General features: G+C 48.7%; 1 protein-coding gene across 1 annotated transcript in view; it reads left to right on the top strand.

The window, feature by feature from the left end:
- The window catches only part of DYSF (dysferlin), a 357,128-nt gene that overhangs the window by 250,616 nt on the left and 82,374 nt on the right, over positions 1-24,138 (top strand). The window contains exons 38-42 of the mRNA XM_075066758.1: positions 1,675-1,701; positions 6,493-6,594; positions 7,156-7,317; positions 8,556-8,721; positions 10,183-10,256. Coding sequence (XP_074922859.1) covers positions 1,675-1,701; positions 6,493-6,594; positions 7,156-7,317; positions 8,556-8,721; positions 10,183-10,256 — 531 coding nt within the window. The remainder of the gene's footprint in view (positions 1-1,674; positions 1,702-6,492; positions 6,595-7,155; positions 7,318-8,555; positions 8,722-10,182; positions 10,257-24,138) is intronic.

The raw sequence follows: 24,138 nt of genomic DNA, 5'->3' as shown, positions 1-24,138 counted from the left end.
TTCTGCGTCAGAGTATTGCTCTTTAAGGACTTCTGAAAGTATGCTCCACACCTCACTTGTCTCAGATTTTGGATGGCACTTCAGATTCTTAAACCTTGGGTTAAGTGCTGTAGCATATCTGGCACATAAATACCTTGCAATACCGGCTACAAAAGTGCCATGTGAACCCCTGTTCTCACTTTCAGGTGACATTGTAAATAAGAAGCAGGCAACATTATCTCCCATAAACGTAAACAAACTTGGACAAGTTTTACATTGTTTTGTTTTTGAGTGCAGTTATGTAACAAAAAAATTCTGCATTTGTAAGTTACACTTTCACGATGGAGATTGCACTGTAATGTTTGTATGAGGTGAATTGAAAAAGACTATTTCTTTTCTTTATCATTTTTACAGTGCAAATATTTGTAATAAAAATTATATAATATGAGCACTGTACACTTTGTATTCTGTGTTGTAATAGAAATTAATATATTTGAAAATGTAGAAAAACATCCACAAAGATTAAATACATTTCAGTTGGTATTCTATTGTTTAACAGTGAGATTAATTATCATTTAATTTTTTAATCACGATCAATTTTTTTGAGTTAATGTCATGAATTAACTGTGACTGACAGCTCTACAAAAACCCCTGAGACCCTAAATATTCGTTTTATAGCACTCAGAGGTGAAAAGAAATCAGGAGAAAAGTGGGAGAAAGGGACAAATAGAAAGAAGTTACATTTTTGAATGTGGAGATTTTCATTTTTGAGGAGAAGATGAACTAGTTCAGTGAAATGAAAACTTTTCACAAAAGTTTTGAGTTGTGAAAACAGGCAAGTTTTCATTGGACAGAGATTCAAATGACATTGGTTTTGATCAGCCCTATTATGAGCAGATAAAATATCAGTGAATGATAGTCGTGCTCTACATGTATGGGGTCACCTCTCTCTTCAGCTCGGAGACCCGTCCATGGCCTCCTGGCCCTCTAGGAATCCCACAGCTGCATTGGCCCTGTGCAACAGGGCAGCTTGCCAAGAGCTGGGGGCCACGGGACTTCCTACCTAAAGGGAGAGAAGGCTGAGCTAGGGGCGAGAGGGTCACCCGGCTCTTTTTAGCCTCCTTTCGAGTACCCTGGAGGAACTCCGCACAGCCTCTCTTCTGGCTCAGAGCACCCCCACCTCGGGCTGGTTTAATAACAGAAATGGTTCATGCAATCCTCAGCATGCAAATAAAAGTCCCCAACCCAAACACGAAGGGTCACACTCAGCGCTGGTGCTTCTGCCACACACACAGCCCTAGCGCTGTCCGGATCCGCTCCACCCAAAGCAGCCAGTCCCAGTATTCCTGGCTGGAGCGCTAGCCTTGACTTCCTCTCCTGGGCAGCCAGAGCCCGTGCTGTCCTGCTGCTCTGTATAAGGAAGCCCTGATCTGACCCAGGTGTGGCACCTTTGTAATCAGGGTTGGCTCACCCAGGCCCTGCAGCCCTTAAACTCAAGCCACTCTGTTACATATGCATTACGCTAGGCAGCTTGCTGTACGAGTCACTGGCTCTCCGATGCACCGTTGCCTGTATTGCTCTGAGCCATAGCATCAGCATTACTTTCACAAACAGCTGCAGGATGTTTCCTGCAGTGCAGTGCGTGCGCATGTTGAATCATGATATTTTAATGCCCTTTTTCTCTTCCTTCTCCAGAGCGAGCTGTCCGCCAGTCTGGATGAGGTGAGCTTACAGTGTCTGCAAAGCTCTTTGTCTGTTCCCCGTACATTTAGTTAGGATTTTATAGGAAATTCTGCCCAGCGCGGGCAAGTGATCATTTTGATGGGTGAACCCAATGAATAGCATTAGCTTTTTATTTCTTTAGGCACCAGAGGAAGGACAGGTACGTGGATTTCGTGCCTGATCTGGGATAGTTTTCTAACAGCAAGGCAAGTAGGATGAAATTCACTCGGTTACAGAGGACTGACATGACACCTCTGCACCCTTAAGGCTTAAGTGGGTCCAAATGCCTGGGATTTGTGCTGGGCACCTGCCCTGGGGTGAATTCAGTCCTTAGTGAGGTGCTGATGGGCGCGAGGGGTTTGGGAAGTTGCAAGATGGTGGTAGCCGGAGAGCAGTTCAAGCTGTGAAGTTTAGATCAACAGTCCCCAAGATATGGAGTGTTTGGGACCATTGAGCTGCCTTAGACTTGCTGCAGGGATCAAAGGCCAGACACACAGTTTGGTCCCAAATTGGAACTGTCCCAAAACGTGAGTGTCCCTGGGTGTGGTGATTTGGTTCTGGTCTGTTACAGAGATAGGGAATTAGCTGCAGAGTTCAGGCCTGGGTCAGGACTTTCCCCAAAGTGGGGGTGATCTTTGGAACTGGTTTGGGCCCATTGCTAGTTGCAAGAGGAGTTTGAGTTTTATGTGCCTCAATTCACAGACCTGGTCCTGTCGCTTAGTCAATTAAAGTTCCTGCTCTTGGATCCCTAGGTCCTGGGTTCGCTTTCTGTAGCTGACCCTCCTGGTTACCCTGCACTAGGGTGGGTTGCATTTTCATGCATAGTCAGTCCCAGTGCAAGCATGTGCAGCTCTGCTGGGCTGAACAGCTGTACCTGCTTGCACCAGGGGTGAAACAGCACCAATGTCCACATCATCACTTTTAGTTCCCTTTTTCAACAGCCTCAGCAGACAGGCCAAAGAGCTGAGTGGGGTGTGGAGATTGCCTTCGTCTCCCCCACACTCTCCTGAATATAGGTTGGGGTGCTGTTTGGAAACAGAACTTCCATCTTGTGAAAAGTTTTGAGTTTTCATCCCAAATCCAGGACAAAAAACCCAAACATCTGGAACAGAAATTCCACAAGGTTCTATTTTGAAAGCACTGGTGGGCAGCTGGTCACCTGTGGAGCTGACCACCGAGGGAGCCAGCCAGCCAGGGAAACTGGTAGCCCAGGGAGCTGGAGACCTGGCTGCTTGGGGAGCCCAGGAACCAGGCAACCTCCCAACTGGGCGGATAGTCTGGGAGCTGGGAGGTTGGCCACCTTGGGAGCCTGGCACCTGACCAGGAGGGCTGCAGGAGAAGTGAGCAGCCCTGGGAGCCAGGTGGCTGGCAGGCCAGGCTTCCATCAAAAGTTTCAACAGTCGACCCATTGTTGCAGAATGTTTCACTTCTGTCTAATCAGCATTTTCCAATGGAAGGTTTTGACCAGCTTCATTTTCAGTCCAGCTCTTTTCCCAAGTGCCAAATACCCCTGGGCTCGGTGCTTCCCCTCTGGAGGAGAGGGACTCACCCTCGTGCTTTGCGGGCGCTGAACTGAACTCTGCCAGGGAAATGTAACTAGCTCTTTGCTTTTTCTCCCCCTTTCTCCCCCCACGGCTATTTCTGGGATTGGCGCGCCACAGCTGGGCACACCTGCCTTCTTCTACGAAGGGCTCCTGCAATGGGTACCATTCGGTCTCCAACCCTTGACCTCCCGTTCCCTCTGCATGTGGCTGGGGACTAAGCAAAGCCCCAACAGAGCTTCCCAGTGTGGAAACCGGCTCCTTCTCCACTGGAGAGACGGTCTGGCCTGCGCAGACCAGCCAACTGAGCCGCCATGTGAAACACCCAATGGCAGCACTCATGTCTGTGCTGAATTCCCCACGGCCCTCCCTCTGTGGAGTTTTCTTACCCACGTGGCCTGTGTAAATGGCCACCCAATGGCTACGGGAGAGCCATGCGCATAGTGTTAGTGATGGAGCTGAACCACAATGCTGGAGCCAGAAAAGTGCAACCTGGCATTGTGCCATTGGAGTTGTGGGTCAGATCACCAGCAACTGCAAATCAGAGTTACTCCATCAAAGTCAATGGGCCAGATTCCCACCCCAGTGTAAATTGGTATTGCTCCACTGAAGTCACTGGTGCCAGATCCCCAACAGGTGTAAATTGGTGTAGCTCCATTGGTGTCAATGGGCCAGATGCCCAGATGATGTAAATTGATTATAGCCCCACTTGAGTCAGTGGGCCAGATGCCCTGGTGGTGTAAATTGATTACAGTCCCACTGGAGTCAGTGGGCCAGATGCCTTGGTGGTGTAAATTGATTACAGCTGCAGTGATATAACTTGGGCCAATTGTGCAGCAAGGGAGAGTTGATGGGAAGGTAAGTAAATTGCCTTGTCTCTGTCAGGCCTGATCTGCATCTGCTTCCCAAGACGTCTCCTCCTGCATAGGATTTTGCTGCATGTTCCAATGAAAAAGTCAAGTCCCTGCAATCTCCTGCATTAAAACTGCCCCAGCCTGTCAGCAAACCCTGCCTTGATGCTTTTCACACCTGTTTCTTCTGATAGAGAGGAAAGAGGGGAAGCTCTGTTTGGTGATTGCTTATGCCCTGCCCACAGCTCTGTAACCCCTTTCACCACATCCCCACCCATGACCTGCTCACTGATCTTTTCTCTCCACCTGGTCCTGACAGAGGTTAAAGGTCAAAGTGCTTGTAGATTCAGCAGATGGAGCACACCTGCAAACAGTGTTGGATGGGAAAACTGTTCTCACCAGATGGGATTGTTGGATTTTCAGGGACATGGCTAGTACCAGTCACCTACTGACTTTTCAGGCACAGCTCTGCCAAACTCCATTGCTACCACTTTGCCAGTGGGCATAGCCAGTTATTCTTTAATTCATGGTTTTGTTTCCTCTCCCCTAATTTTGCTGTCAGATTTTGAGTCCAAAATCTGAAAACTCAATAAACTCACCCAAAGCCACTGAGTTTGCCTGATTCCAGGTAACTGGCTCGCTTTCGGGCTCCTCAGCCCTACTTTCAGCTAAGCAGGCAACACTTTCCTCTTAGTTTTACTCTGCTAGGGTCTTTAGATTATTTTTCCTTCTGCTGTGAGGCCGTCCCTGGCACAATCTTTCACTTATGGCTTCTTCTCTCATCTCAGGTTCAGGGCGGGAGAGTGCTGTATTGTATGCGAGGCTTCCAGACTTCCAGGTTCCATTCCCAGCTCTGTCATTCAGCCTGGACAAGTCACTTATGATCAGAATTTCAGAGGAGCTGTAGTTCCTGTTGAGTTAAATGGGAGCTGCACAGGCTCGGTTCCTCTGACAGTCAAGCCACTAACCATTCTGCCACTCAGCTTTACCCGCACAACTGGAATCTCATTCCAGAGCTTTCTCAAAGTGGGGGATGACTAAAACATGATGGGGGAAGGGTCTGATTCAGCAGAGCATTACTAGATATGCTTAGCTTCAAGCATATGCTTTAGGCCATCCCTGTTCAGCAAAGCATGTGAGCATATCTTTAAATCCAGTTGAAATCAATGCAGCTTAAGCACCTGCTTAAAATTAAGCATGTGCTCAGCTAAACAGGGATGGACTTAAGCACATGCTTAATGATAAGCATGTACTTAGGTGATTTCCTGAATTGGGGTGCATGTTACCGTGCTGCCTCTTAGTGGCTGTTCCAACAAGGATAAGAGCCCTACTACTAGTGACAGCTAATGAAGATTCTCTGGAAATGGTGGAGGCCAGAGTGCCAGGTACTGAAGTTCCTGGGTTCTATCCCTGCTATGACTATGGTTACATTACACCTTCTGCACTTGTAGAACGCTCATGGTGAAATCTTGGGACCCTAAAGTCAGGCACCTAAATAAGTGCCTTGATTTCCAGAGGAGCGGAGCACCTACTGGCTCCCATTCAAAAGTTGAGGGTGCTCAGTATTTCTCAGGAGCAGACCTTGGTCTTTGCCTGTGAAATGATTACGTGTCTCCAGGTTGTAAGCCTGGGCAACTGTGTATATGCAGTGTGACTGGGCAAGCCCAAGACACTCAGGGACAGCAGTGGGTGGGGAGATATTTACTATCGGGCCTGTGTTGAAAGCCAGATGCTCCCACCATCCTGCCTGCCCCAGAATGGGATGAGCAAAGTCTTTAGCTAACAAGCTGCTTTGATTTGGCAGCCTCTAGCAGTTGCGAATGAAAATCACAGCTCAGTGTAAAATCTATTCGATATGCCACCAAGAAAAATGTCCATGTAGTGCTTTTAAATATAGAAATATAAATCTGAACCAATCCTATACTTGAAATATTTATATCAGCTTAATTTAATGCAATAACACTGAAGCCTGGAAAGAATGATGGCCTTCTAAATTAGTTCCAACTGCCCTTGGTTGAGGGGTGCATTTTTAGAGATATTGCTTTCATTCCCATTTTTGGTGACTCTGAACTCAAGAGACCAAGGTCAGGAGGAACCAGAGCTCCATCCATGAAGGTAAAGGAGGAAAGCTGGTCTGCAGAAAGCAGCCTTGAAACTAGAGCTCTCCTCCCTGGATCTCTCTGTGATAGGAACTTTAACTTCTCACCTGTCCCCTTGATATATTGTCATCATGAAGCAAAATCTCTCTTTGCGTCTTTTACACTAACTGTTTTATCTGTGTATTGTCCTGTTCCCTGTGCGGTGGTGGGTGCTGTGGGGAAGTGCAGCGATAGGAGGCATGTGATCTGTGGTGGCTGTAACAACCTGAGCTGATGTTCTCCTTCAATATCTCTCTGCAGTCTGCAGACTCGGACCTGCCCTACCCTCCGCCCCAGCGGGAGCCCAATATTTACATGGTCCCCCAAGGGATCAAACCGGTGCTCCAGCGCACCGCCATCGAGGTGAGCGGTTCATAGATCGAATCTGAACTGCACAACTGTGCATCACAGACCCTTACAGTGGGGGGCTGCTGCTGAAGAGTGGTTCTCCCTGGAGAGGGCGCCTAGTCTTAAAGCCTTCCTCCCACTCTGAGCATTGCCTCAACTGACCCATGGGCTTCCCTATGATCATGTAGTCTTGTCACATGACTGTCACCTGACCTTATTTACCGGCAGGATCTCCTGCTTCAGCTTAGCCATGTGATCCTTTTGGGAGAATGAGGAGTCCCAGAATGTCTGGCCTCAGATGAGGCATAAACCCTTGGCCACAGCTACCTGTAAAAGGGACCATTCGCCGTGTGGTCAGGGCAGCCCTTCAGAATTAGACTCTCCTCTTCCCAGCTGGGGAGAGAGGAGAATCAGATCCTGGGAGGTGGAGGTTTTCCTGGTGCATCTATATCAGTGTGAAAAATGCAGTGTAGACAAGGTCTAGGCTCAGCCTGGCTTCTTATCTGTCATCTGCTGTCACTGCCTCCCCTCATCCTGGTGTCCTTCCTCATCTCCTCTTGTCTCTTCACCCTGCAGATCTTGGCCTGGGGGCTGAGGAACCTGAAGAGCTATCAGCTGGCCAGCGTCACCTCCCCCAGCCTCCAGGTGGAGTGCGGAGGCCAGACAGTCCAGTCCTGCATCATCAAGAACATCAGGAAGAACCCCAACTTTGACATCTGCGTGCTCTTCATGGAAGTGGTGAGGGCTCCCCCCTGCACGCCGGCCACCCGGCTGACAGAGCTGCATCTGCCCCCACTGCCCCACAGCACTCCGCTGGGTCAACCAGCGTGTCTGCTTTCCAGGCTGCCCGCCTTTTAGCTCTGGCCATTGCAGCCGTTCCCAGTGGGAATTGGGCCACCCTCTTCCCGGGGGAGACTGCAGCAAGCTCAGCCAAGATGGGGGTGGGTCTGCATTCCCGTCCTTGATTGCTTAGACTCACACATGCTCTTAGAAGTGAGAGATTGGGGGTTTGCTGTCATTTACCAGCAAGAGTATCTAATGACCTACCACCCCAGTCTGTGATTCTGAACTGCAGCTCTGCAGTGAACTCATATTTCGCCCCAAAGTTAATCAGCCTGCAAGCAGTTGGAATAGCTTCGCTCAGTGTAAGGCAAGGAACCGTGGATCCTAACCATGCTCCATGGGCACTTTGCTCCAGGAAGTGCCTGTTGATCATGGTGCACATGGGTTAAAGTGCTGTGACATGAGGCTGTGAGTTCTGGTAAGAATCAGACCCTCAGAGATATTCTGGTGCCTCATTCCAAATGAAATCCAGGGGAGTCTGGTGCCAGAATACCTTGGAGGATCTGGGCCCAAGCCCCTAGTGAGGAGCTCTGGCGTGACTCTCAGGGCTTGCTCTGTGGAGGTTTAGCCCATTGAGTAGAAAGGGAGCAGGAGCTGAAAGGGAGGCTACATGGTGCGCTGAGGGCTCTCTGTGTCTTTCTGGAGGTGCTCAGACCCCTGCTGAATTGGGCTTTTTCTGAGAGACCGAGAGTCTTGCTAGCCTGTTTTCCCAGTGTGACCTGCCTGCCTCTGTCTGCCGAGAGAAACGATGGGTGACGCTTTGCCCTGATGTACACCCCCCTTTGGTGGCATTGCACAGGGTATAATTAAAGGCAACATTTGCCTCAGTGGCTCAGAGGAGTGTGAACAGCCTCCGCCCAGCTCAACACTGTTACCTCGAGTGTCTAATGAGGACAGTCTGAACCACCACATTGTTCGTTATCTGCTGCGCACAATAGCAGAAACACCTAGCCCTTCTGGGACTGTGGCGGGGCTTGGGTTTGTGGGAGGCACTTGAGGAAAGCATAAAGCAGCCCGGCTTTAGCTCCAGTCTATCCACGGGTTTATTCCACGTGCTTGTGCCGGACTCAGATAAGCTGCCCTTTGCCCCTCTCCCCGGCCATGCAGTGCTCAGTGTGCTTCCCTCGCTGCAGCGCCTACCCAAGGAAGCTCTGTACTGCCCTCCTGTCATCATCAAAGTCATCGACAACAGACAGTTTGGCCGAAAGCCTGTGGTTGGCCAGTGCACCATCCAGTCCCTTGAGGAGTTCTACTGTGACCCGTACAAAGAGGAGACCGACACCCCCGAGGAACAGCCAGGTATGGGAGAGGAGAGGCTCACTCCTTTGTCCTCCTCCTTTCCCTGCTTCAACCACTGAGGGAAGTGTGAGACACTCTAGCCAAGTGGACAGAGCACAGGATGCTGAGCCTGGAACTCTGTGCCTCTGTTCTCCCATGACCGCATGCTGGGCTTTGGTCAGTGCAGGCCTGACTCACCTTGGTAGTCAGAGCAGGTGGGTCTCATCAGGAACAGCGTAGGAGAAGACTCAGTCTGTCTGAGGTCAGATAGAGCTAGAGGGAAGGGCAGTGAGAAATCCTGATCAGTCCACTGAGGAGATGCCTCTCTGTGCCTCGGTTCCTCTTCTGCAACAGCGGGATGATAGCACTTCCCTTCCTCGCAGGGGGTTGTGAGGATAAATACATTAAACACTGAGAAGCGCTCAGGTGATGGAGGCCAGATAAGTACCTTCGATAGATCCATTGTGCGTGGTTGGCAAGCCACAGATTTACATTTTCCATCAGTATGTTGGGAGCAATAATACTTATGAACAGGGCAATTGCCAGATTGGATCAGACTCCAAGGTCCATCTGTTCCAGTATCCTGTCTATGACAGTGGCCAGTCCCAGCTATTTCAGAGGAAGAAGTAAGAAACCCCTTAGTGGACAGTTACAGAATAACCTGCCCCTAGGGGAAATTTATTCCTGACCCCTATTAGTTAGAGGTTGATTTATGCTCTGGAGCATCAGGGTTTATCTCTCTATTATTTGCGCTAATGTAGCTGTGGATGTGCTCATTATTCCTGTAAAAATGCTGAATCCTGTTTTTGAATCCTACTGAGCTTTTGGCCTCCATGATACCTAGTGGCAATGAGTTCCACAGGTTCTGAAGTCTCTTTGTTTGGTGAATAATTTTGAGATTGTCCTCAAAGGGAGCCAATTAGTGCCGTTTGTGCTGTTGGTTTTGTGAGATGCTTTTAGTGGTACTCCCACTGATGCTTGTGCAGTAGCAAAGCACGACATACTGTAGGTCCTACATAAACAGTGGCAATGTGTGTATAAATGTGTATCAATATTACAGGGTTTAGAAGAGAACCAGGTAAATTCATGGAGGTTAAGTCCATTAATGGCTATTAGCCAGGATGGGTAAGGAATGGTGTCCCTAGCCTCTGTTTGTCAGAGGGTGGAGATGGGTGGCAGGAGAGAGATCACTTGATCATTGCCTGTTAGCTTCACTCCCTCTGGGGCACCTGGCATTGGTCACTGTCGGCAGACAGGATACTGGGCTGGATAGACCTTTGGTCTGACCCAGTCTGGCCATTCTAAAAAAAATCTAAAATTGCTCAGTGACAAGGGTGGTAGATTAAAACATTAAAGAATCAGATGGACGCAATCTCAGTGGCTAATAAAGTTAGAATGTAAAGTTACAATCTCAAGCTCCGGTGCTCTTTGCTCTATGAAGCATCAATCTCCTAGTTAGATCCACCCTTTTTCTCTTTGTAGAGGAGGTGAGCCTCGCCCCCAGAGACGACGTCCTCATTGATATTGACGACAAGGAGCCTCTCATTCCTGTCCAGGTAGGGAAGGAGGAATAACAGTAGAAAGCAAATAGGCTTCTCCACCTCTTTGGCAGTGGAATACAGCTGGGGTCGCTTGGGTTTGGGGTGGGGGCAGGGCTTTGCAATGTACTGTGAACTGTCCCAACTCTGCAACAGGGCACATTACACTTGATAAACAACCTTTTCTTTCACAGCTTCCAACATCTCTGAGCAGGGACAAGTGTTTGGTCCCCCAGAGCAGGACAAAGGATCCCAGCCTCCTCCTCCTTCCCTCCATTTGAACACAAGACAGGGCTTGTGGGGTCTATCAGATCTCCTTTGCTGGAGGCATCAGTGCCCTGGCACCTCCCTGCTTAAGGAAACCCACTCAGGCCAGTGAAACTTAGTCCTCTGCAGGCCTACAGGGTACAGGAGGAGCCAGCAGGCCAGTTAAGAAGGCTTCCAGCTTCTTCTGAAGGGCAGTGCTGAGTGGAGCTAGGGCAGAAGCGGAGTTTCCCAGCACTAGCCCAGAACGCCAGGGCCAGGTCAGGATCCAGGTTTAAACACTGCAGCTGAGCACTCACGTGTGTCTGTTAACTTAAAGGGGCAGCCAGTTCTTGAGTCTGGTCATCGTTCACCATTTAAAATTGATGCTGAGCTGATGGCCTGGGCCCTTCTGCTCTGGCTTGGCTGCCACAGCAGCAGGTAGCTTCCTGGCGGAGCCTGTCCCTATGCTGAATTATCCCTTTGACTCTCACACAGGTCCCCTTGGTTAGCAGTTGGTTGTTGCTCTAGAATAAAGATTTACAGCAGCCTGTTCTCATGTGTGTTCCAAGAGCCCCTAGAGAATGCCTGCTAAGACCTGTGTGCTGTACATACACCTAGCAAATGACACACCCTGCCCTGGAGAGTTTGCATTTGGAGTAGATGAGACAGATGCTTGTCACTTTACAGATGGGGGCTCTGAGAAACTGAGTGGCCCAAGGTCACATAGGGAGGCCAGGGTAGAGCTGGGAGCTGGACCCAGGTCTCCCAGTCCTATGCCAGTGCACAAAGCCTCTCTCTTTTCCTGGCTAGTCCTTCTGGGCGCCTTTAGGGCCCAGCCTAGAACTTTGTGGTGGTTCTTTGCTCAGGCTCCTTCTTTCTGCTGTGCCTGCACCCCTCTCTGGTCCCCAGAGTCTGACTGCTCCCGCCGGTGGAAAACAGCAGGGTGGTCATTGCACCTAAAAGAAACAGGTGGTGGATTTCCGTCCGGTGGAAACAAAGGACAACTCCAGCCGTTTTCAGTTTTTATTGGCTTTGCTCTATCAGTGGAGCTGGAAGCAGAGGTGCAGTGTTTATAGCAGCAGCGGCTGTTGATTGCCAGATCTGCGGGGACCAACCCTCTGGCTCTGGCTGTTCAATGTGAAAGGGCAGAGATTTCTGGAAACCCAGTTCTGTGTGGGTAGTGACAGGCTGTGGCATTTTCTGGGATTACGGAGATCAGGGGGATTTGACTCACTCTAGTGAAGGTGCCGAAGGAAGAACCTGTAGCTGTTTCCCCTTCCCGAGCTGCCAGTCTGGTGCTGCTTGCTGGCATTACGTCCATGCACATGCGGTCGAGAAGACTGTGGTCTCCAGAGGGCACCATTTATGAGCTCAGCTCCCGAACGTGAGGCTTTCCAGCTCCGTAACCGTTTGGCCTTCTTAGCTGCTGTCGAACATGTGCAAATGGTTAAGCCTGTGTGTTTGAGACACAGGGCTGCATGTGAACTTGATTGCTAAGAAACCCCAAGATGAGGGGTTCCAGGAAGGTCAGTGGAGCATTTTCATCGGCTCCTGCTTTTCCCCCTCTGGTGTGCTAAGTGCCTGCTTTGCCAATCCTGCAGATTCCTCACTGCCTACTTTAAAGAGCCCCTGATGCTGCACAGGATCCTGGGAATGGAAAGCCCTTGTTCCCTGGAAACAATGCTTCTTTTTTACAGTATCTCTCTTCTGTTTCTCATCATCCCTTGTGTTCCGTTGCTGTGGAAAGCAGGGTTTCCCATTTCTTCTGTTCCTGCCACTTGTTCCTCACTTTGGCTGGGTATTGGTCACCTCTTCCTGTAATGCCCCTGGGGACTCTGCAATCCCGTAGGTCTCCTCCCCCTAACTTATAGGATCCTCCCTGGAAATGGGTCCACACCGGCACCCCAGGATCAAACAGTCTCCTGGAACTGTGGGGAAGTTCTGATTCAGATCCTGGATTGAAGATGAACTTCACGCTTCAGTTCCATCTCTAATCCTAGTTCACCATCCTCTCTATGTATTCATTACACTGCTTTCCCTGCAGCTAATGGGGCATCTTAGTGCAACCTATCCACCAGTGTGTATCATGTGTGCTTGATCCACAGCATCTCTGCACACCAGGGCTTCTGACTAGGCGGCTTGAAAGTTGGGGTCAAAGTGCAGCAGTAAAAGTTGTCGGCATAAAACTAGAATCCTTGCCTACGGCTCATCCCTGCTAATCCACGCCCCTGGCAAGGAAGCCCATTGCAAAGGGCTGAAATTTGCAAAGCTAGGGAATAAGGGTAACATTTTGAAATGCAGCTGCCCTAAGATTAGGCTCCTAAATCCACGGTTAGAAACCTAAATAAAAGTGGTTTGGCTTCTCAAAAGTACTGGGCACTCACAACCACTGGGTGCGGCAAGCTAAATATGGAGCTAGCAGATGAACTTGACACCCAGATTTGAAAATGTTGGTCTAAGTGAACACTCATAATCAAGGGTGGGGGACCCAAAGGATCATGCGATAAAAATGTACTTGGTTCTCTGTTTGCCATCTGTGGATTCATTTGAATTATTTATGATAATGTTTCATAATGTACCAGGAAAGGCACTGAAACATGTCTTGGAAAAGGCTGAAAGTTGACTAATAGGATACTGTGATGCTCTGCTGTTCAGGAAACCCAGATCCTGAAGCCACTGTGTCAGCAGGGGGGAGCTTTGCTGGGGGCTAGATGGTGTGTCCGCTCCCTGCCGCACCAGTCTGTGCTTCACCAGCAAACTCCTCGAGACCCTGCCCGTCTTCACCTAGCCTGGCAAGTAAGAATCGGGGAACCCCAATTCCTGAGTTCCCAGGGACGTGTCCCTATTGCGTCCAGTGCCTCTCACTGGACGCTTGTGGAAATAGTTCAGTTTTGCTGTCTCCAAAGGGCCAGTACCCACACCTGCCTGCTGGCTGAGCTGTGGACTCACCCTTTGTCAATATGACAATACTGCATGGGTTACAGTAAAACTGAGAAAAACACTGTATTAAAAAAGAACAGTGTTTTAAGTGACACTACGCAAGAGGAAAAGAAATGGGTATGGTTACAAACAAACAAAAATAGCATGTTTTCTAGTGCCCAAGACTTGATCCTAGCAAGCTATGGCTTTTCCTAAACAGCTTGCTCACTTCCATCAAGCTAACCGCATCTCCAGCCTTTCTTGGTAAGAGGAGCCAACATTCCCAGAATCAGAGGGTGCTGTCCCCTAGGGTCTAGATAACTAGAATGCCTTTGGCTCTCCTGGTATTTCCCAGAGTCCATTGTCTTGGCCTCGAGAGCCAGGAAGAGGTTGTGGGGTGCAGACTCTGTCCCCCTGGACGCTCATTAAGCTGTTTCCTCCGCCTCCTGTTACCTCGATTGCTTTGTTTACCTTATGTGTAAATGTATTGCCATTGTCCATGGCTTACAAAGCTTGACCCAGGCAGGTAAATGCGCATTCCTTTGTGTAAGGCAGGCTTCTTTATCAAGTCTGCTCCCCAAACATATTGTAGGAGCATATTTCCGGCACATAACATAACTCTTTACACACCATCCATCCGTACATCACATACATATATTCATGAGCAGAGTGCCACCAGTTTTTATATCAGAGGGGTAGCCGTGTTAGTCTGGATCTGTAAAAAGTGACAGAGTGTCCTGTGGCACCTTATAAACTAACAAACGTATTGGAGAATGAGCTTTCGATGGAACCAAAGCGTGAAGTTCATCTTCAAACCAGGATCTGAATCAGAACTTCCCCCAGGTTCCAGGAGACTGCTCAATCCTGGGGTGCCGGTATGGACCCACGAAAGCTCATGCTCCAATACATCTGTTAGTCTATAAGGTGCCACAGGACTCTTTGTCGCTTTGTGTACAATATTATTGTACTGTAAATTAGTTGACTCAATATTTACTCTTTGGGGTTCAGACCCCCTGCTCTCCCTCTGTGGAGTCTGGACCCTGATTGTCACAGAGATCTTGCTGAGCATTGGAATGATAAAACCACTCTTCTGCTGTAGAGTTCAAAGCGCTTTATGCCAAAGGAGAGGCAGTGTGTGTAATGAATATGGGACAAGCCTGGTACTCAGGATGTCTGGGTTCTGTTCCAGCTCTGCTAGTGACCCTGGGCAAGGCCTTTCTTTACCTCATCTGTAAAATGCGGGATCTCCTTTGGAGATCTACTCATGAAAAGTGCTAAAGAAGAGCTAGATGTTGTTATTATTAGCCATAGTCAAAAATGTTCATGAACATTCATCCTGTTTTTTGTCTCGCTCTAACAGATGATGTTCTCCCCACTTCACAGAGGGGGAAACCGAGGTGGCTAGTTATGAGACATGTGTTAGCAAAGGGTGGATTAGTACTAAAGATGCCCGTTGAGAAGAACCCCCCAGAACATTTGTTGGTGGTGGTGGTGCGACACCTGGAGATTGGGCTGGGTGTTTTAGCATTTTCTTTCAAGCATGTCCTTCAAAATTCAGGTTGAACCGGTAAATAATCTTATTAGGGAGTGCCTATGTCTGCTTGACTAGCATTTCAGAAGGTCGTTTCCAGGATTTTGTGAGCGCAGTATTTGCTCTGGGCGAGGGATGGGGGGTCCAGTGTTGGTTGGCTTTGTAAGGGATGGCGGCGGGGGAGGGGGGAGGTGGTGACCTTCGTTTAGGCATGAGATGGTGCCTGAAGGGACGGGGGATGTGGGGAGGGAGCTGATACTGGTGGAAACTCTGGCTGCAGTTCTGCAGCGTTTCTGGCGGGCTCTTCTCAGTACCTCCTAGGCACCAGTGAAACAAGCTCTGCTCTCAGTCACATGGTTTAATTTTGGAGCGCTCCATCCGAACCTCCCTGGATTTACCCCAGGATAGCTGAGAATTCAGCCCTGACTGTGTCTGCTTCATCTGTCATGAGAGACATGAGGCATCTCAGGCTCCTGCTTATGGGGAAGGGGCCGTTCATTTGGGCACCTGGAGCCAGAGTCATTCTTGGTGTCACTCCAGTTACTTCACTGGACAGATTTAACCCCTGACTGAATACTGCACCCAGCAAGGTTGGCTATCCCAGGATGGGGCTTGGGTCAGCAGTGGGATGATCTGGAGAAATTGTTCTCTGTGTGCTTCCAATGACCTCCGAGTTAAAGCAGATGATGTTCACTAGAGCTGGGCAGAGAACCAGGAATTTTCCTGCCCAAGTTCTCTTGGGGAAAATCCCCTTTTGCAATAGTCCCATTGGGACATTCTGGTTTTCCTGCTGGGAAATTTGAAAATGGGGGAAATTAGGTTTTCCCGTTATTGCTTCCCAACTGATAAATGTTGGGAAACAGTCAGAATATGGGGGATAATGGGGGGAAAACTCTTTCACTTTTAAAGTAACACAGTTATGTGACGAAAATGTCGCTTTTAAAAGTGAAAGTGTTACTGGTTTTCAACTGGCCAAAATTGGAAAACTGACTGAAAGGAGGGAAGCCCACCATTTTGAAAGCAAAAAATGTAAAAATTACAAACAAAAAAAGAGAGAGAAGAATAAAAGAAAGAAAGAAATTTCCCCCCACCTCCCTCCCTGAAATTGTTTGCTTTGAAAAACTTCCAGGAAAATGAAAATTTTTGTCAAAAATGAATATTTTGTTTTTGATTAAACCCTCTTTTCCACTAATCCCCCCTCCCCCCGCCCGTTTTCCTTGGAAAATTTGGGACCAGCTCTAGTCTGTGCTGCTGGCAGCATGTTTGGATTTCGCGGGAGGCCAGGCCAAGCTGAACAGCCTCCTAATGAGATGGATCACAGCTGGTGGGGTGGACGTCCAAACACAGCAACGGCTAGACTGGCTGCACGCATGCTGCCTGGTGCACCAGGAAACAAGGTCCCCGATCCTCAGTGGGATGCTCTTTGTTGTACAGTAGGCTTTTCTTTACTGCCAGCTGTGGGGAAATAAACCCCTTCCCCAAACTGTGGGCAGCTCTGCTCTCAGCCATGCAGATAGGAACTGCAGACCGCTTCTGCTCTGGGTGCGGGGTGAGAGCCTGTAGTCCTGTGATTGTTGCTGGTGAGAAGGGTTTGGATTGGTGTTCAGGGGCCCTGTGGAGGTGGGGTCTGTGGCTGTGTTTGAAGCAATGGTCTCTTTTCGACTTGGGTAGCCCCTGCCTCAGGGGCTGCAACACACAGTCATTTTGCACATAGAGTCCTCTGTATGGTTTCCCAGTTCATCCCATTTGTAATGGGCTTTGTTTGCAAGCTGTCAGAAATGAATGATACCTCAAAGCGAGCAAAGGTCCCTGTCATAGGGTGACTAACCCCTCTAAGGATCTGGGAGCAACCAGCCAACCCTGTGTTTAGCAGCCTGCAGGGAAGGGCTGGGACTCAGCGTCAGGTGACTGCGCTTGGTGATTACCAGCGTCAGGGGGTTACAGATGAAGGACCCAGATCCATTAGGGAGCCTGGGACCCAGAGAGGAATAGGAGAATGGTCTCCATAGCTACAGGCCAGGCTGCAGGCAGTGTGCGGATGGCTGTGTGGACCATCTGCAGGCTGAGGGGAGACGCCGACCACTAAACTGCCAGAGGCCCATAAGCCGTACTGGGAGCAGGACAGTTGCAGTCTGTTGTCAGTGCACATGGACAATAAATGGAGCCCTGAGGCAAGTACTGAGAGTGAGCTGATCAGGGGGTGGCTGGTTATTGCCCCAGGCAGGTGAGTGAGCCTACCAGCCCGCAATCCCCCAGAGGTAACAGGGCTTCATTTACATGGAGCCTAAAGACACCCAAGGTCCCAGCTCTGCAAGGTGCTGGCTGCCCATTGACTTCAGCGGGAGCTGAGCTTCTCGGGCTGGGCCCAGATTTGGCAGCTGCAAAGCGGTAAGATTCCAGTAGTGATAAGTGGCCATTCAAGATGCTGTGGTTCTGTTCAAGGAAGCATGCCCCCAAATTGAGATCATCGCCACAAGAGTTTGGGGGAACATGCCGCAAGCTTGAGCTGTGCCAGGCTGCTCCCGGGGGGGAGGGTAGGTGGTGATGAGAGTTTGCGAGACAGCTATCAACCCATTCTGGACAATGATCCCACACTTTCACAGGCCTTGGGTGGCAGGCAAATCCTCGCCCACAGACAACCTGCCAACCTGAAACGTATTCTCACCAGCAACTGCACACCACACCATAGTAACTCCAGCTCAGGAACCAATCCATGCAACAAACCTCGATGCCAACTCTGCCCACATATCTACACCAGCGACACCATCACAGGACCTAACCAGATCAGCCACACCATCACTGGTTCATTCACCTGCACGTCCACCATGTAATATACCCATCATATCCAGCAATGCCCCTCTGCTGGTACATCGCCAAACGGACAGTCTCTACGGAAAAGGATAAAGGACACAAATCAGACATTAGGAATGGCAATATAACAAAACCTGTAGAGAGCACTTCAACCTCCCTGGCCACACTATAGCAGACCATAAGTGCATCCTGCAGCAAAAAACTTCAGGAGCAGACTCAAGAGAAACGCTGAGCTTCAATCATCTCAAATTTGACACCATCAGCTCAGGTTGAACAAAGACTGTGATGGCTTGCCAACTGCAGAACAGTTCTCTCCCTTGGTTTCACACCTCAACTGCTAGAACAGGGCCCCATCTCCCTGATGAACTAACCTAGTACTCTAGCTTGCTTGTCTAGCATATATATATTCCGCCCTGGAAATTCCACTACTGCTCTGACGAAGTGGGTATTCACCCAGAAAGCTCATGCTCCAAAACGTCTGTTAGTCTATAAGGTGCACAGGATCCTCTGCTGCTTTTACAGATCTTTTTGGTTATTTGTTTTGGAAAACTGGAAAAATGTCAATGCCGGTTTTTAATTTGCGTTGAAAATCTGCATTTTTTTAAAATTGAAAAAATATTTGTTCCCTGGAGCACATTTGCTATTTGTGTGCAGCTCTATGATGATGCTACATGTCTGCAGTGTGCTGGAAGAGAGACATGCATACTGATAAATAGACAATACTTGGGAGACTAGACAAAGGATTTGTCATGGATAATCCCAATCTGGACTTACGTCCAAAATGGTACCAGCATGAATCCTCTAAGCTAATACCAGCTTAGATCCTGTAGTGTGCACCAACCAAATTCAGTGTCTGGTACACCTGTCCCCAAAGGCTTCCTTGGGGACCCAAGACTCAGATTCCTGAGTCCACAACAAGGGAATAACCATTCCTCCTCAGTTACCTGGAAGATACTGTAATCAAACCCTTCTCCCCACCAATTCCTTGGTGGTATAACTCAATCCCCTTGAGCCTTAACTAGGAAAAAACAAACACGGCCTAAAGAAAACTTTAAAAAAAGAAAGAAAAAACATAAAAATGGCTCTGTAATCAAGATAAATATTACAGGTCTTAGCTATAACAAAGGATAACACTATCCAGGAAAAATACAATTAAATATTTCCACAAACTACACATTTGCACATGAAGAAAAACAAATAAAAAGACTAAACCGCCTTTAATTACTCGCTATCGGAATAGATAAGAGACGTAGCAAGGAATGCAGAAACTGGTTGCACCTCTAGTCTGTCCAGGACCCAGAGAGAACAAGCCAAACCAGAAACACAACAAAGGCTTCCCCTTGAGATTTGAAAGTATCTTGTTTCCGATTGGTCCTCTGGTCAGTGTGTTTGTTAACTCTTTCACGTGAAAGAGACATTAACCCTTAGCTATCTGTTTATGACAGGATTTCTAGCTGCTTCAACTACCTGAAAGGGTTCCAAAGAGATGGAGCTCAGCTGTTCTCAGTGTGCAGATGACAGAACAAGAGCAATGGTCTCAGTTGCAGTGGGGGAGTTTAGGTTGGCTTAGGGAAACTTTTCACTAGGAGGTGATGAAGCACTGGAATGGGTTCCCTAGGGAGTGGTGGAATCTCATCCTTAGAGGTTTTTAAGACCTGCTTGACAAAGCCTGGCGGGATGATTTAGTTGGGATTGGTCCTGCTTTGAGCAGGGGGTTGGACTAGATGACCTCCTGAGGTCCCTTCCAACCCTGATGTTCTATGATACCTATGAACCCTGGTTTATTTTAAAAAGGTCACCACAAGTGTTGGGGGTGCAGTTAACTACAAACACACACAACTTTAGGCACAAATCAGCGATTCAGGCTTTTAAGGCTATGTCTACACTGCAGCCACTGGCTGTGTCTGCCGCTCAAGCTGACGTGCCTGAGCTAGCTTGAATCTACTTAGTTCGGGTACTGGAGTGATGCAGCAGCAGTGTAAGCTAGCACTGCTGGTAATTACCCAGGGTTCTGGACAGGCACATCGAACATCACTGCTCTGGGAACCCCGCTGGCTCAGGTACGTCTGCTCAAGCTGCATGTAGATATACCCTCAAAGGTCCCATTCTGCTCAGTGATGTCAATGGGAGTTTTGCCGTTGACTTCAGTAGAGGCAGACTCCATACCTGAATGCTCCCATTTACACCTGCCATCGAGCCACAGAAGCAATAACTAGTAATAATCGCACCCTGTAAGCGGGGGTTGCATCAGAGGCCGCTTCAGAAGTGTCTTTGATTTCCCTATCTCCCGTGCCTTGTGCAGCTGTTTCCGCCAGTGTCATAGAATTGTAGAATATCAGAGTTGGAAGGGACCTCAGGAGGTATCCAGTCCAAGCCCCTGAATGTCAAGTGAATGGGAAATGCTGCTGAAGATGTGGAGTAAATGACAGATGGAGGTTTGGAGCAATGCAGAAGCAGGCCCTTGGCACACACCAAGAGTGTGTGTGTATCTATTTAATTTGAGTCTAGGCAGCGACTATCTCTCCTGATCTTTCTGTCATCGCTGGGCTGAGTTTATTTTTTCCAGCTGATCTCTACCAAGTCTCCAGAGAGCGAGGGCTGAAACAGCTGCTGGGAGACGGACACACTGCATCAGACTACAGATGGTTTCTTCTCTAAGCCGATCCTGAAGCCTGCTCCTAATTAGGCTAATTTGGAGCGGGGCTGGGAGGCTCCGCTATTGTGTATACAGAATGCCCTGGCATTGCGCAACTGTTTGAATGGCAAAAATTAATCCTGTTTAGATGTGGTGGATCGTCATGGGCAAATAATTATTCTGTTTGCCGCACCCTGTCACCACTGGCGCCACAAGATCCACCCCCCTCCGATTCCCCCACCCCGCAGCATGCTATTCCAGCCAGGAATGGAGAGAACAAACATTAATTTTATTTAGGGCCAGAGAGCGGCAGGGGGTTGGGGGAGAGAAAAGAGGGATCAGTAGTTAACTGCTTCAAACCTCGGCATTCGTCCAGCATTGCGGGGGGCTGCTACTGCATGTGCAAGCATAACAAGGGGTCTGAACCCCAGCTCTGAACCCCTCCAATGTTGGAGGAGTTTGAGGTCCAGGTTTGAATGCAGCAGCTTACATGTGAATCCTGGATCAAAACCCAGAGAAAGTTTTTGGTTCTGAATCCAGCCTCTGTGCCTCACTTTCTCCATTGGCTAAATAAGAATAATACTTAACCACTCCTGCAGAGGCCATGAGCTCTTCAGATATGAGGGGTTAAGGTTATTACTGCACTAATCATGGGAAGGGATCCCCCGCAAAATGTAGAAGGTGTCTCCTCTGGTATCATCAAATCCCAAAGCTTAGCTGAGATTTGCATGGTTTCTGGCTTTGTTGCAGAAGCTTCCTGCAGAGCTAAGCACTCAATCCTGCAAGCTCTGAATATGCTCTTCATCTCCATTGCCTTCCATGGGAAGTGAGGACTCTCAAAGCCACACCTTGCAGAACTGGGTGATTCCTTGCCAGGATTTGGCCAGGAAATGCTGAAACCACAAAGGAAAACAGTTATTTCCATCCCAGCTGAGAGCAGAGTGTCTATTAGTAAATTTCAGACAGGAACTTGATCTAGCAAGACTTCCAGAGCAGACAGGCTCTGAAATGCACCTGAGCTTTGAGCTGCTGGTCTTAACCTGTTGTCGTTCACCACTGCATGCGCTAATCAGAGACCGCCTCAATCTCCCAGCCCTAAAACCCTCCAGACTTTGGAGTGTTCCTGGTCTATAGCTGTGTGTCTTGGGGTATAATCCTGCCACCCATTGCCATAGCATTCAAGCTGCTTCCATGTAAAATCAATAGTAGTAACCAAGTCCCCCTTCCTGGAGTCTCCAGCTCTTCTCCCTTTTGGGGGTCAGAACTCTGCTTGGGGTAGGGATTTTTAGGGGGGAGTTGGGAATAAAAGGGGGGTGTTCAGATTGTGCACGTCAATGATGGCGGAAAGGCATTTTCAAAGATGAAATCTTTCCAGTGTTTCCTAGCTATGGTCAGGCCCTGGATTCACCTGATCTCCTGTGGGTGATTGTCCTGTGGCTGGATCCCTTCGACAGGGAGCGCTTTGTGCCTAGCTCTCCAGTGTTTCATTCAGAGCTATGTGCTCTGCCCTGGCCCAGAGGAGCGCAGCTGTCATGGAACCTCACAGATCGAAATTCAGTCTTTGGTGTGGCTGGGATTTGATCTTTTAATTGCTTTGAAAATTAAGACCAAGGACTTAATCCAGCATTGGATGCTGACTGGGAGGGACTTGAGGGTGGGTCTGATATGTTTACGTAGCCTGAGCCATGGAGAAGGTGGGCATTGTATTCTGTAACAGCTAGAGCCTGGGCATCATTTTCACCTGCAGCTTCAGACACAGGTAGTTACAGTAATGCAGTCTGGAGCTGACGAACACAGGGATCACTGGGACCAGGTCCTTGTCCGGGGGGAAGGGATGACATTTCTAGGTGAACTGGAGGGGAAAGAAGGCATTGTTTGGAAACTGATGCTTCTTGATCATCTGGGCTTAACGAGGTGTCAAACAGAGCCCCAAGGCTTCGCAACCTTTTAACAAATGAGTGTTGGAAGTCTTTGATGGATGGTGGAGACAATGTCTTCGTCAGCTCTTCTGAGCATTTCCCCTGTCTGAGCAGCATCATTTGGGTCTTGCCTGGATTCAGCTTGAGCCAGCTGCTCTTAATCCAAGAGTTAATTTCCTGTAGACAATTGGACCTGTTAGCAGTGGCAGTGAGTGAGAGTGAGGTGCGTATTGAGTTTCATCAGCCACTAAACCTGGGCAAGGAGGGGTCATCTCACTCCCTCTCCCAGAGGTCTCATGTAGATATGGCCCAGCAGGTCCCAGGCCTTCAAAGAGGAGGAGAAGTTACTCATCACCACTCTGAGTTCTGCTGGAGAGGAATGACTGGAGCCCCTGCAGTGCTGGGCCACCTGCTTCTGCTATGTCATGTCAGGCGGGTTAGCAGTACCATGTGGTGCAGTCTGTCAAAGGCTGCGGCGAGATCCGGCAGTGTGAGCTTGAAGATCTTACCTGTGTCCGTGGCCATGAGGTCATCTTTCAGTGCTACTAGAGCTGCGCCCTTGTCTGAACCCTGATTGCGAGGCACCTGAGATGATGGCTGGTGCCACATAATGTTGGAGCTGGGTGGTTACTCCTTTCTGAGTAGTTCTCCAGACTCAACTTGCCTCTAGGTTCCATGGGCCAGATGTGCATCATTGAATTCTAACTTTTCACATGCAGTTGATCACATGTGCACTGCAAAGGCTTTGTCCAGCTTAGCATGTGCTTAACATGACTAGCTTAGCAGCATTAAAGAGGATGTGCTTTGTCTACGTTAGACTTTTAGAAGGAGGTAGTCAAAATGTGTTAACCTTTAAATCCTTGTCTAGATAGCTGTGTGGCCGGGTTAATGCATTGCTGATGGCCTGGGCTATACAGGAGGTCAGGTTAGATCTGGTTATGGTCCTTTCTGGCCTTGAATCTGATAATTTGGCACAAAGTGTCCAAAACATACCAATCAAAAGTTGTTTTTCTTTCATCTTTTTTTTTAACCCGGCAACTTCCCTGTCTATGAGGCTGTGGGAATGATGGACTGTACATAGCACATGCGCATATTCCACGGATACTGTCTGTATTGGCGTTATATAGGCTGGTATATAGGACTTTGGCCTGTCCGATGAGGGAGCTGGATTCTTGTTCTGGCTCTACCAGTAACCATGGGCAAATCACTTCACCTCAGTGCTATAGGCTTCTCCACTTGTAAAATAGTGGTGATGATATTTGCTATCCTCTGTAAAGCACTTTGACATCCACAGAGCTCGATATGAGCTCAATATCCACAAAGCACCAACACTTTTGCTTTTGCTTTGGGAGTTGTAAAAGTAAATCTTTCATGTTTTTGTAACATTTTCCATTCCTGTGTCTTTACCTCTTTGTTTTTTGCTCCTGAATGTCTATTTTAATCAAGAACAAAACAACTGGCGGGACAATTGCTGTTGTTATTTTAGTACTGACTGTTTGCGCAAGGTTCACAAATTAAGACGATTCTGGCCCCAAAGATCTGTCAGGCTCTCGAAGCCAAACATAGAGTCTATGGAGTGCCTCAAAGAACCCTGAGCAGGGAGTAGGTTAAAGTTTAATTTTTATATATATTGTGACAGACCCAAACCAGTGGGGTACAGGACTCTGGTAGAGGGCAGATATACTGGTCACTGGATGAGTAGTTTTCTGTTCCCTGAGTGACCAGAGCAGGGGCTGCACTGGAGTAATCAGGAACCTGCTAGAACCAATTAAGGCAGACAGGCTGATTAGATCACCTGCAGCCAATCAAGGCAGGCTAATCAGGGCACTTGGGTTTAAA

Source organism: Chelonoidis abingdonii, chromosome 5 (genome assembly GCF_003597395.2).
Source record: "Chelonoidis abingdonii isolate Lonesome George chromosome 5, CheloAbing_2.0, whole genome shotgun sequence".
NCBI classification, from domain to species: Eukaryota; Metazoa; Chordata; order Testudines; family Testudinidae; genus Chelonoidis; species Chelonoidis abingdonii.
Note: the sequence above shows the minus strand (reverse complement) of the source record. Positions and strands in the feature narration are given on the sequence as shown.